Source organism: Astyanax mexicanus, chromosome 12 (assembly GCF_023375975.1).
Source record: "Astyanax mexicanus isolate ESR-SI-001 chromosome 12, AstMex3_surface, whole genome shotgun sequence".
In the NCBI taxonomy this organism is placed as follows: domain Eukaryota; kingdom Metazoa; phylum Chordata; class Actinopteri; order Characiformes; family Acestrorhamphidae; genus Astyanax; species Astyanax mexicanus.
In genome coordinates this window covers 2,188,433-2,202,026 of record NC_064419.1, presented here as the reverse complement: position 1 = coordinate 2,202,026, position 13,594 = coordinate 2,188,433, and the positions used below count along the sequence as shown (strand labels likewise).

The 13,594-nt window shown below is 35.3% G+C and overlaps 1 protein-coding gene across 4 annotated transcripts; it reads right to left on the bottom strand.

Annotated features, from left to right (window-relative positions):
• Nucleotides 1–1,113: 1,113 nt before the first annotated feature.
• Nucleotides 1,114–11,798, bottom strand: slc66a1 (solute carrier family 66 member 1). 4 transcript variants are annotated; one of them, XM_049486228.1, is made up of 9 exons: nucleotides 11,731–11,798; nucleotides 10,219–10,397; nucleotides 8,930–9,119; nucleotides 7,551–7,680; nucleotides 7,212–7,299; nucleotides 5,241–5,401; nucleotides 4,406–4,516; nucleotides 4,090–4,275; nucleotides 1,114–2,861 (listed from the first exon to the last, which is right to left on the bottom strand). In XM_049486228.1, exons 3-9 carry the CDS (start codon nucleotides 9,115–9,117, stop codon nucleotides 2,775–2,777), a joined length of 951 nt encoding a protein of 316 aa, XP_049342185.1. In that variant the 5' UTR covers nucleotides 9,118–9,119; nucleotides 10,219–10,397; nucleotides 11,731–11,798; the 3' UTR covers nucleotides 1,114–2,774. The 4 variants fall into 4 exon arrangements, with proteins under 4 accessions (XP_049342185.1, XP_049342186.1, XP_022526330.2 ...); XM_049486229.1 differs by having other exon boundaries at nucleotides 10,219–10,386; nucleotides 11,731–11,781; XM_022670609.2 differs by lacking the exon at nucleotides 11,731–11,798 and adding an exon at nucleotides 11,460–11,631.
• Nucleotides 11,799–13,594: the final 1,796 nt, after the last annotated feature.

Genomic DNA, 13,594 nt, shown 5'->3' with positions numbered 1-13,594 from the left:
CACTGTCACTGCAGAATTCATCTCTCTTTCACACACACACACACACACACACACACACACACACACACACAGATAATAGTACTGTCCTGACCCTCTTTTCCTCCATGGGTGGGCTCTAGCTCGGGGGCAAAGGGGGGACATTCTCAGGGTCACAGATTCCACCCTGATTCTCTTAACTCACGGGACACTAATGACAGGGACTCTGCTAATGAGGGAAAACAACACAAGCTCACTTTCCAGGAACAACAGACCGGCAGGCGACCATGACAGGAACCGCGGGGGAGCGCGAGGAGCGTGAAGACCCGGAGAACTTCCGCTAAATAACACTCAAATCTTCTCTACTGACAAACTGTAGACTCAAGGGTGGGGGGCAGAGGGGGCAACCGCCACCCTGTTTCATCAGGGGTTGGAAAAGCATCACTAAAATGCTTTTTAGTGCCATATTTGCTGTCTTTATCGTTGCTGTCCAATGGAAAACAAGTATCTTTAAAAATTACAGGAGACTTTACAGGAGAGACAAAAACCTTCTAAACTCCAAATTCCAAATAAAAATAGGCATTTAGAGCATTTATTTGCAGAAAATTAGAAATGGCTGAAATAACAAAAAAGATGCAGAGCTCAAATTCAGACCTCAAATAATGCAAAGAAAACAAGTTTATATTCATAAAATAGTTTTAAGAGTTCAGAAATCAGTATTTGGTGGAATAAACCTGATGGTTTTTAATCACAGTTTTTTTTTTAATGCATATTGGCATCATGTTCTTCTCCTCCACCAGTCTTACACACTGCTTTTGAATAACTTTATGCTGCTTTACTCCTGGTGTAAAAATTCAAGCAGTTCAGTTTGGTGGTTTGATGGTTTGTGATCATCCATCTTCCTCTTGATTATATTCCAGAGGTTTTCAATTTGGTGGTCTCTTATTTTATCCAGAGCTGTATATTGTATGTACTGTTTTTTGTATATTATGTCCAATAAAAAACAAGGAATTTTATTTTACCACATAATTTGAACACACAAACTGTCCCTTACACTGTATCAGAATTTCTTTTGGAAAATGGACCAATAGAAATTGTCCAAAATGACCTGAAATTTACATTAACTTCCATTGACAGTTAAGTAGGTTTTATCTTTATTCTGTAAAGTTGCCACTTTGGAGATACTTTTTTTCATTTGACAGCGACAGTTTGTACAACACTTCCATTGGTGAAGCATGAAACATTCAATCATTGATAGCCTGTTATTATACAGTTTTTATACAACATACATACAATTTTCTCAAGCAAAAACAAGTGGAAAGCAAATAAAGCCTCAAATATGATGAATAATGTTTTAATGTTGGAGATTTCTCAGGGCAGAAACATGAACTTCTTGGTCTGTGTATGTTAATTATGGATAAACACATTGCGGTTATAACATTAATCAACATTTACTGATAGTATTGAGTTTTTCTGAACGTGCAACATCAATAAACAATGTTAAACGGCAGATGTGTAATCTCTGATTTCTGATATCTGACTGAGAGAGCTTCTGAGTAGCACAGAAGTCTACGTAATTATGGCTCAATTATCAAGAGGCCACCAGTTAAGTCCAGCATGTGATCCATTAGCAATCCTGAAGGGCATAACTGGGTAGAATGGTCTTCTCTTTCCCTCCATCACTCTTCATGTAACAGAACCGGCAGTGTTTTATTAGTGTTCTCCTCCGAGCATGTTGAGCTGTAGAGCAGCGCTGCATCCAGTGGAAGTTTAATAAGATGCTCTCTTCCTCCCGGAGCGTGTGGTTTTGTGTAATAGTAGTTAGAGGGAATTGGACTAGGGTTAGAATAAAAAGAAAATAATAAAATAATGACCAAAAAAACCTTCAAAAATGCTTTGCTGTAAAACATTTTGTGACCGAAACAGAGAATCCTTCACTGAGATCAAGGCAAAAAAAAAAATGAGCAGCAAAATCAATTAGGATAAAACAAAAGGACTGAATTATAAAAATAAACTTTTTTGGGCTAAAACAAACAAACAAAAAAGCCTTTTTTAATCACAGTTTTTTTCATGCATCTTGGCATCATGTTCTCCTCCACCAGTCTTACACACTGCTTTTGGATAACTTTATGCCACTCTTGGAGCAAAAATTCAGTCAGAGCATCCTTCACTGATATCAAGGCAAAACTTGAGCAGCAAAATCAATTAAAATGAAACAACAGGACTGAATTATAAAAATAAACTTTTTTAAAAAATTAAGAGTATCTAAATTTTAATTTTTTTTTTTCAAATTTCAAAATTTCAATGTAATTTAAAATCATGCATTTAACATGCAGCACAGTACAGGCATCAAATTTTATAACTAAATGTACACAACTAGATGTATTACAGTATACAACCATTAACATCAATGTAAAGGCACCGATTTTCCACAGATAAAATGAAAAGAAAAAAAAAAAACACTGCTATTAACAGAGTTCACAATTGGATTTGTGAAAACAGCAAAACACCAAATACAAGTACTATAAAAGAATGAGGTTCAAAACGAGTCCCTTTTGTTTAAAATTGTAAAAACTACTTAAGAACGCTACATTAGAACCAACCCACAAAACCCACCGATAAAAAAACTACTATAAATAAAAAAATGTAAAAACAAACAAAAAAATGAGATCAGATAGGATGAGGAATAAACCGATGCGCTCTGTACAGTCCTGTATGCTCCGGTGTGTGTGTGTGTGTGTGTGTGTGTGTGTGAGGGGGAATGTAAGTGCAGAGCACGGCTCGTGGAGGATGCTGGTTCAGTTGTACAGGAGAGCGGTGGTCTCCTCCGCCGTGCCGTAGAGATTCACTGGAGCTCCGCGGTAAATCATGAACTGCACTGATATCTGAGGAAGAGGAGGAGGAGGAGTGAAGGGTAATAATAACAAACAGCTGGAAAAGAATAACTCAGAGCAACACGGATCAATTACATCACTTTTTGTTTTAGTGTTTAAATGCGTAAAGTGTTTAATTGTTTTAAAATGCAAATTAATTATGTAAGTTTAGAGAGCCTGGTGACACATTAGCGTTTTATTTTGTATCATATCTCTACCTCTCTTTCATTTTACATCTACATCTCTCTCATTTTCCCTCCATCAGACACACATCCATCCCCCCCCCCAAAAAAAAAATCATCATGATTCATTACAGAGCATTTTTTTTTTTACGAGATTGACACCACTATATACACACACACATATATAGTGCATCTCAAAAAATGAGAATATCATTAAAAGGTTCCTTGATTTCAGTAATTCAGTTGAAAAAGTGAAACTCATATTATATATATATATATTATATAGATGTAATACAGACAGAGTGATCTATTTTAAGCATTTATTAATACTTTTATTGTTGATAATTATGGCTTACAGCCAATGAATCCCAAAAATCCAAACCCCCCAAAAAAGTGTCTCAGAAAAAAATTACAATATTATATAAGACTTATTTTTGGTGCTTTGCCAGTGTGGGCAGTGTGTCAAGTCCTGCTGGAAAATGAAATCTGCATCTCCATAAAAAGACGTTGTCAGCAGAGAGAAGCATGTAGCAAGTGCTGTAACATTTTGTGATAAAACTCTGCACTGATTTTAAATAAACCACTTTGATAAAACACAGTGGATCAACACCAGCAGATGACAGACATGACTCTTTATCCAAACCATCACTGATCATCAGTAAATTTTACAGTTCATTTGTAAATTAAGGGAGGAGTCTGGAGGAAGAGTGGCGAGACACACAGTCCAAACTGCTCGAGGTCTAGTGTGAAGTTTCCACCAATCAGTGATGGTTTGGAGATGTGGATTTCATTTTCCAGCAGGATTTGGCACACTGCCCACACTACAGCCAAAAGTACCAATTGGTCTTATATAGTATTCTATATAATATTCATCACTCTGTCCAAAGGTCATTGTTCAAAAAAACATTGAATCTTGACAAACAAAAGATTGAAAAGCTTTGGACTGAGATTCATACTAATTCACCTATTGTTCTCACCAAGCCCTGCCTACTTTTTTAAATAAATAATTTTATCTTAATATAAGTAAATGTATGATTTTTTTGTGAGTAAAAGGATACCAGGAGGTCGAGGGAGAGCGTCCCCAGGCTGCCTATGAGCCAGGGCAGGTGGTGGATGATGTAGCTGCCCTCGCCCTGCCCGTGCTCCGGGTTCTTCAGCAGCACGCTCAGGCCGTACGTGATGTTTCCCAGAATCACCAGCGCAAACAGGAAGTACGACACGCCTTCTGTAGATTTCCTGCGAAACTGCAGAGAGGAGAGGAGAAAAAGAGGTGCTTAATTCTTCCTGAATTACAGTGTGGCTTTTACAGCCTGTACACCTGGAATAACAAGAGCATCCTCTAGTGAATTAGAGGTTAAAATGACTGAGACTTACATTCGTGTACATCTGAGGTAACCTGGAGCACAGGTAGAGCAGCGAAGAGGCCGAGCCGATCGTGAAGCCGATGATCTCTTTAGTAGTGAAAGGCTGGACAGCACTGAAAGCCTGGATTTTTTTTTTTGAGACAGTAATAATAATATTAATTGGTTACTTTATGCACAAAACGATCACGTTAACTGTGAACTGTCCACAGCCTCCAGCAGGATTGTTTAGTGTTGAAAACCAACAGACAATCTGATTATATTATTTATTAATACTATACCACAGTTAGTTTCGACCCTGCAATGTGATTGGCTGAGAGGCATTCTATGAGTGCCGTTATCAGCCAGTAATGAACTGTAACCGAAGCTCACCATGTATTACTCCGCTACATACAGGTAACCTAGCAACGATGCAGCAGCGCTTACAAACCAAACAGCGCAGCTACAAACAGAACAGCTATGGAACTATTTTAACTGGTAGAGTTTTTATAACCAAACAGATCCTATTTTCTCCTCCTCTTTAACTCTTTAAAAACTTTCAATAAACAGTGATAATTGATCTGTGGTATAATCTCAATAATACACTTGAAATTTGTGCTTTGCTGAACTTTTTAACCCTTACACCTAAATTATTATTCAGTTATGGAAAAGTATATATGAAGGCTGTTTGCTTTCTATAATGCACACATCATTTCTAATATTATTATCCTAATATTAAATCTATATTAAAAGATATCCAATTAACTACAAAATTAACTTTTATTTCTAAACATGATAAAAAAAAAGTATTCTAAATCACAAAGAATAAGTAAAATAGAGCTTCTGGGATAAAAATGCCATTTATTTACCTGCACTGAACTGATCTGTTCATCCACAGCGAGCAGAGATCGGCCCCTGAAGCTCGAGACGGTTCCTGACTGTGTGTTTAGAGCTGGAAGACGCAGCAGAGAGGCGGACACTCCGAACACACACAGCACCCCGGCTACATTCAGCACCCCTCTGTCCCCCCCTACAGACCAGAACACAGCAGCACCGCTCAGTTTATACATATCAATATCCACCTTCATCATCATCATTACATTACATTAAATTTGGCAAACGCTTTTGTCCAAAGCGACTTACAATAGTGAAGTACAAAAATAATAGAAGTTAAAGGTAAAACATCTTTAGATAGGGCTAAAAGGAGGTCAAAGGGAGCTAATGGAATAGAGAAGTGAAGGAGGGGAAGAAGGAAATGAGGTTAGAAGTAGTTAGTGTGTTAGAGGTGTTAGGAGAGTAAGTGCTCTTTGAAGAGCTCAGTCTTCAGGAGTTTATTAAAGATAGCCAGAGATTCTCCTGATCTGGTAGTAGAAGGTAGTTAGTTAGAGGTGTTAGGAGAGTAAGTGCTCTTTGAAGAGCTCAGTCTTCAGGAGTTTATTAAAGATAGCGAGAGATTCTCCTGATCTGGTAGTAGAAGGTAGTTAGTTAGAGGTGTTAGGAGAGTAAGTGCTCTTTGAAGAGCTCTGTCTTCAGGAGTTTATTAAAGATAGCGAGAGATTCTCCTGATCTGGTAGTAGAAGGTAGTTAGTTAGAGGTGTTAGGAGAGTACGTGCTCTTTGAAGAGCTCTGTCTTCAGGAGTTTATTAAAGATAGCGAGAGATTCTCCTGATCTGGTAGTAGAAGGTAGTTAGTTAGAGGTGTTAGGAGAGTAAGTGCTCTTTGAAGAGCTCTGTCTTCAGGAGTTTATTAAAGATAGCCAGAGATTCTCCTGATCTGGTAGTAGAAGGTAGTTAGTTAGAGGTGTTAGGAGAGTAAGTGCTCTTTGAAGAGCTCTGTCTTCAGGAGTTTATTAAAGATAGTGAGAGATTCTCCTGATCTGGTAGTAGAAGGTAGTTAGTTAGAGGTGTTAGGAGAGTAAGTGCTCTTTGAAGAGCTCTGTCTTCAGGAGTTTATTAAAGAAAGTGAGAGATTCTCCTGATCTGGTAGTAGAAGGTAGTTAGTTAGAGGTGTTAGGAGAGTAGGTGCTCTTTGAAGAGCTCTGTCTTCAGGGCTGGACAATATATCCATATTGCGATATATTGCATCCTTTTTACTTGCAATACAATATCTATACACAGCATCAAATATCAATATTTTTATTGAAACATCGGCACTCTGAACTTCCTAAAACTCCCTAAGCCCCCCAATTAGACTTACTCAAGTTACTATTTCATTACTAATTAGTAATTAGGTTGTCCTTTTGAGTGCATTTTTTTGTGTATATATGCTGCAAACATATACACAGTCTTTTAATACACTTGACGTATATAGTAAATATATTACATTGCATATTAATTGCTAATGCTAGTGTTAATGCTATTTGAAAAAAAAAATACACTAAAGTACACTTAAAGCGGTATATTAAACCACTATATATTTTTTCTATCAACACAACGTATAATTTAAAGCATATTGCTTACAAATAAATTGTATTAAAAATACACAGAAAGTATATTTAAAGTGCATTTTCATAAAGTATATTAAATATAAATTGCACTGTTAATCATAAATAGTATTAACCTAAATAAATATACTTTTTAATGCTCTTAAATGTACTTAAATATACTTCTTTTTTTTAAAGGGATGCCCTGTAATTCACACCCCTAAAAAAAAGAAGCAGCAGAATTTCTGTTGTAATCTGAACAGTGTTTTCTTTGTTGATTGGTGATTGTTAAAGTGTTATTGTTGAGAACATACTTGTATAAAACATGAACAGCACTTCACTAGATCATTATAAAGCTTCTGGCAAATCGAATCTAAAAGAAAAGCCACAAAAACACAAATCTTTATTATTGACTCACCGGTTCCCACTTTATGCCGTAGCGAGTAATAGCCATACATACTGAGCATCACAAGATCAGCACAGACGTAATACACCGCCGTGTACGTCTGCAAGAGAAGAACAAATAAAAACACACGCAAAAATCAATGAGACAAAAGCCATTAATATCCTTTAATCATTCATCAAAGCCACTAATCACACAATTCATCATTACTCGCATAAATGACTCATTAAACACTATTCAAAGCCATTAATCAGCATTCAGAGCCATTCATTCATACTCAAAGCCATTAATCAGCATTTTAAAATCATTAATTTCCACTGAAAACCATTAATCAGCATTGATTTTATTCCTCACCTGAAGCGGAAGCTGGTCAGCCAGGAAAGAGCCGATGAGATTACAGGAGTCTCCCGCCAGCCACAGCAACAGAAACCAGATGGACAAAGCGCTGTCCATGTTCCCAGTCTTACAGGATTTATAGTACTGCCTACGGACGGTTAAAAGAATGACTTTTAATCATCTGACTGTTTTTTATTTTCCACAAAAAAAATCATCTTCAATCAATTTAAACATCATATCTTATTTTTATGAGTTTTGATTTATTTCATTTATTTATTTATTTATTTATTTTTACTATTTTTTAATTATTTTTTATTATTATTATGATAGGACAGACAAAAAAATCATTTCTTTAAGCTTTCATATGCAACAGAAGTACTGTCAGGTTGAGATTTTAAAGTGACAGTTCCTAAATATTTGATGAGAATGTTAAAACAGCACCAGACATGATTTTTAAAAAAAAAAGTACTTTTAAAACGTGCATTGTGGTGCGGTCTACTTTCAGAGTGGATAAAATTGCTGATTTTAGTGAGGACTTTTTTTTTTAGCATTTCTTTATTTTAACAATTACTTTAGTATAATCAGACTGAGAAAGCTGCTCTAGTCCTCCATGTTCGGAGTAGGTCTTGTATCAGAAGCATTAGCAGCAGCAGTGCAGTTGCTCAGAAAACCAGCAAAAAGTTACATACATTTATTTTCGGTTTGTATTCTATAAAAGTGGGTCGCAACTTAATGACCATGAGAAAGTGTGATAATACCATGAAAAATCGTGATATTATTTTAGGGCCATATCGCTTTACTTTTGCACCTCTACATATTTGGTCTAAAAGCAATTTACACCTAAAATAAGAAAAGTTTTCATTTCAGAAGTTTCATTTCTGCATAATTATTTGGTTAAACTGTAAACCAAAGTCATTCAAAGTGGCCTAATGTGAAACGCTCACTTATAGAGAACTTACTGTGTCACAATTTATCACAGTTGTGGTGACAGAGTGAAAAGTGACTTTTATGTTTTTCTGTTTCAGGCTACAAAAAAACTGTTAAAAGTACAAGCAATGGTTTTGTAAAAACTATATTATGTCATATTATTTATTAAGGTTTGGGCATAATGCATTATAGATATTAACGTGTATATATATATGTGTGTGTATAAACATTTTGACTGGTACTGTACTTGCAGTATTGTGTGCAGTATTGGGCTCAGAGATTAGAGTGCTGTTATTGACCGCTTTTGGTTCAATACCTGCGTCTGGGTTTGCTAAATAGCCACGGTTGGGCCCCTTGGTCTGTCTGACCCTGGATTTCTAAGCTGGTCGTGCTAAGAAAAGACTTTTATCGCAGCTTTCAGTAATATAGCACGAGAGAAATTCCACTTTAAGATGATTTAAGATACTTACGGGAAACTGGACACCATAAAACACACTATGGACAGGAGGCCCAGGATAACGCTGGACATGTCCCGAGCGTCTTGTGCACATTCTCCAAGCCCGTTCCAAACCCACTCTGATCCGTTTGGGCAGAGAGAGCTGAAGTTTCCATTCCCACCAAACAGAGATCCATCACGAGAAGACCCTCCATCAGACATAACTGAAGACATGACAAACATATGAGCAAATTACAAACATGTCATCAAAACTCACCTGCAGGACATTTGAAAATAAATTAATTAATAGCAAATAAATATAAAATAAGTGGTGATATTGCACATATTATGCAATATCACAGATTGTGCTACACATAGTAAATTTAGCTTCTGCACAGAGTACAACACTAGATCAGCAATAAGTAAAGAAGTTTATTAGACAGTAAAAAACAGTGGAAATAGTAAACTATTGTCTAATAAATGACTAAACTTTGTAAAAAAAAAAAATCTTGATATTCTTTAAATATATGAGCGATTCTTTATTACAATTAGTTCTTACATAAGCTTTTATATTTTTTTTATTGTCCTGCTGGAAAATGAAATCCGTATCTCCATAAAAGTTCTCCAAACCATCACTGATCATCAGTAAATTTTACATTTCATTTGTAAATCAAGGGATCAGAGTCTGGAGGAAGAGTGGAGAGACACACAGTCCAAACTGCTCGAGGTCTAGTGTGAAGTTTCCACCAATCAGTGATGGTTTGGAGAGACATGTCTGATATCTGCTGGTGTTGATCCACTGTGTTTTATTATCAAGTCTAAAGTCAGTGCAGTTTTGTTTTTCCACAAAATCTTACAGCACTTCATACCTTCCTGAAATGTGGATTTCCTTTTCCAGCAGGACTTGGTACACTACCCACACTGCAAAAAGTACCAAAAATAGGTTTTATAAAATATTCTATTTTTCTGAGAGACTGATTTTTGGGTTTTCATTGGCTGTAAGCTTCATAATCATCAACAATAAAAGAAATAAACGCTTAAAAATGTTGAGATGCAATAGTGTATGTAAAATATACACAATCAATTAATCTCTCAGCTCCAGTTCGTTTTTTATTCTGGTTATTCAGGTTTAGTCTGGGTGTATTTAGGTCAGCAGTAGCAGTAGGAAGGTATACAGTACTGTAACTCGGGCCACAGGCCGGTGTAAAATACCGAGACCCGGGTAAACGAGACCCAGAATAACTCTTAAAGAGATAAATCTCACTAAACCACACGAAACTAAACGGAGATTCGATTAAAAAGAGAAGTAAAAGCGTTTCTTACCGCGGAGATCAGCAGTTTCCAACAGTCCCAACAGCACAAACACAACCCCGCACAATCAACCAGCCTGTAACAACACCGCTCTCCGCGCCCGCTGATTGGATGACTGGCGGTGACGTCAGGCACGAGTCATCAATACGGAAACAGAACAACGCGGATACCTCAGCAAAACTAAGAAAAAACTAAGAAAAAATCAAATTTATATTATAATATTTTAATATTTTTATTATAAAATAGATAACTGAGCTACAAACAATACGAAGTTATTTTTTTAATCATAAAACTAATAAATAAAAAAACCCAATTGAGTATATTATATTTATTTTTATTCATTTTAAATAAAAATATAAAATAAATAAATGTGCTACAATAAATACAAAGTTAAATAAATTAATATTTTGATAATACACAAAACTGAGCTACAAATAATACAAAGCTAAGTAAATTAATATTATTATACAACACATAACTGAGCTACATATAATGCAAAGTTAAATAAATTAATATTAGTATAAAACATATTAGCAAACATAAGCTTAAAATAAAAAAAAATATTATATTTCATATATTATATCTTTTTTAAATAAATTTTATTATTTAAAAAACTAAACACAAAATACATGTTATAAAATAGATAACTAAGCTAAAAACAGAATAGCAAAGTTAAAAATAGAATAAGAAACTTAAAAAATATAAGAAGCTAAATAAGAAGCTAAAAAATAAAAAAAAGCAGAAAGAAAAGCTAAAACATAAATAAAGGGAAAAAAAACTGTTACAAAAAAATACAGATAAGCAATTAGCTGAGAGAATAAAATTAAAAAGCACAACTACACAACATAGTAGAGCTAAAAAGAAAAAGAAACAGATATAAAAAATAAAAAGCAAAAAAGAAACCAGATAGCAACCAAAAGCTAAAAAAGTTAAAATAAAAACTAAATGCGAAAATAGATAAATAGAGAGAAACGCTAATAAAATAAAATAACAAAAAAAGGAGATTAGCAACAAATAAAGCTAGCATTAAAACGTAAAACGCGTTCTTTCTTTTTTTTTTAATATATGGAAATAAATTATTTGGATATATTTAAATTATTATGCGGCCACACAATTACAATAAAGCCAGAACTAGTCCGCTGTCTACAGTCACAGTCTTTCAGTTTCACTTTAACTCTCACACTCTTTTAATACAAAATACATATAAATATATACATGCACATATATCCTTACTGTTCGTAGTAAAGTCTTACCTCGCTCTAATTTAAGGGCTGAATGTCAGTAAGTAAGTAAGTCACGGTCATCTGTGTCTCTGGTATGTTTTCACACTTCTCTCCCACATATCAATCCACTGCGCTACACATTCCTGAAATAAGGGCAGCAGCTCCGCATATTAAACCCCTTTACACTGGCCTCATATTCCACAGCCTAATCCAGATATTTATGAGTCTGATTACGAAATACAGCAGAAGATTAACCTTAAATAGTGTGGATTAGTAAAGCAGAGTAGAGCAGGGGTCTTACCTTAGAGTCAGAGAGCCTGGCAGAGCTGAGCCACTCAGTTACAGCCTTTACTGACACACACACACACTGATCAGCTGACCGTCTCTCACCTGACCCACACATCTGTCTATTCAGCAGCATGCAGGAGGAGAAGTCTGATCTGCAGCAGGAAGTGATGTAGCTTCAGTAAAAAATGATGACTAAAGCAGAAATACACTACAAAAAAAAAGCCATTGGCAAAAACTAGACAAAATATATGCAAATTAAGATCTGCCAATGGGGTCAGCAAAATTTTCTTAGTAAGATTTCTTACAAAAAGCAATGGCAAAGTCTCAAAATGAGTGAAGTAACACCTAAATCAAGCAAAAAAAGTCACTGTTTTTGGACACAACATTCAGAATAACTTGATTGCTGCTTGATTGTGCTTATTTTTTTTATTCTAAGTAAGAATGATTAAGATAATTAAAATAATAAAAATAATTATCCCTAAAACAAGCAATATCCAACACTTACAATGCTTAGTAAGACAAAAATCTTATCAGAGAAGAAAATAAGATTTATTGCCTTAAATTTAGAAAATTAAACTTGCTATGTTTTTTTTTTTTTTTTTTGCAGTGGTGAGAGCTAGATTTCAGTAAAAGTACTCCTTCAAAAAGCACTCTATCAAAAAGGAGTGATTTGAGTAGAAGTTAAATTGTTCTTGAAGCTCCACACTTAAAGGAGAACATTAGGTTACACTATGGGTTGTTAAAACAATGGTTTTAATAAGCTTCTTGTGCACTTTTAAAGTTATTAATGCCTCGTTTTAAATGTCAGAGCTCTCCGGATTCTAGCAATGAAATGTGGAGCTACTTTGAGCCTGAATATTTTGTATTGTATTGTATGGAATGTATCAAAAATATATCAGACTAAAAGACTAAAAAATTCACTTAATTACAATTTTTCAGTACTTTTTCCACCTCTGGTTATTAGTGTAGTTAATTACAGAAATCAGTATAAAGTTAGCAGTGCTAAAGGCAGAACGGGAGCAGCGAGATCTTCTTATAAGATCAGATTGATCTCTTGATTCACTCAATGATGAGGAGCTTCATCAAACCTGGTGACATGTCAAAAGTATTCACATTTTTTTATTACGGATACTCAAGTTTTTACTTTTTTTTTGGCTTGTTGAAACAGCACACCTGAGTGTGCATTCAGAAAAGATAGAGCCACTGGATGCAGGACCTTATTAACCTTCTGCCTGTAAAAAAGACTAAAGGAGATCTGGGATGGGTTTGTTGTCACGCGTCTAAAAGATCTGGTGTCATTCTGCTGTGAGGAGCAATTCTGTATAATTCCAGATCACCTTTGGTCTTTATTACAGACACTAACAGCTCAACATTACGTTTATAATGTTCTGCAACCAGCAGCTCTGCCTTTCCTGAATGTATTCAACTCTCACTGCCTCAGTAACACAACCGATATACTGATGTCCTGTCACAACCTGCACAGCATGTGTTAGAGCTGCTGCTGTCATTAATAAATACTATTCACTTACCCATCAAAACCATTAAATCCAGCTGCTGCAATCACTTCATGTGCACAGGAGTATAAAAGCAGTAGCTAGGCATGCTGGGACTGCTTCTAAAAAACATTAGTGAAAGAGTGGGTCTCTCGCAGGAGCTCAGGCGAGGAAGTTTTTCAGGAGTTAGGCCAGACCCTTAGTTTCTGCGAAATTAATGAGTGTGTGTGTGTGAAGACAGACAGGTGAATACTTTCAGAAATATACTAGTGCATTTCAAAAAATATAGATTATATAGAATAGAATATCAATGAAAAGTTTCAAAAATTCAATTTAAAAACGTGAAACTCATACTAAGTGCATTAAACAGAGTGATATTTCTAT

What these genes read in the sequence shown, in the direction of transcription:
- slc66a1 (XM_049486228.1), bottom strand. Translation starts at nt 9,117, where the DNA reads ATGTCTGATGGAGGGTCTTCTCGTGATGGATCTCTGTTTGGTGGGAAT. An exon ending in TTTATGGTGTCCAGTTTCCC is followed by an intron (nt 7,681 to 8,929) that starts GTAAGTATCTTA and finishes AACCGTCCGTAG; the next exon opens with GCAGTACTATAAATCCTGTA. An exon ending in ACGGCATAAAGTGGGAACCG is followed by an intron (nt 5,402 to 7,211) that starts GTGAGTCAATAA and finishes TCTGGTCTGTAG; the next exon opens with GGGGGGACAGAGGGGTGCTG.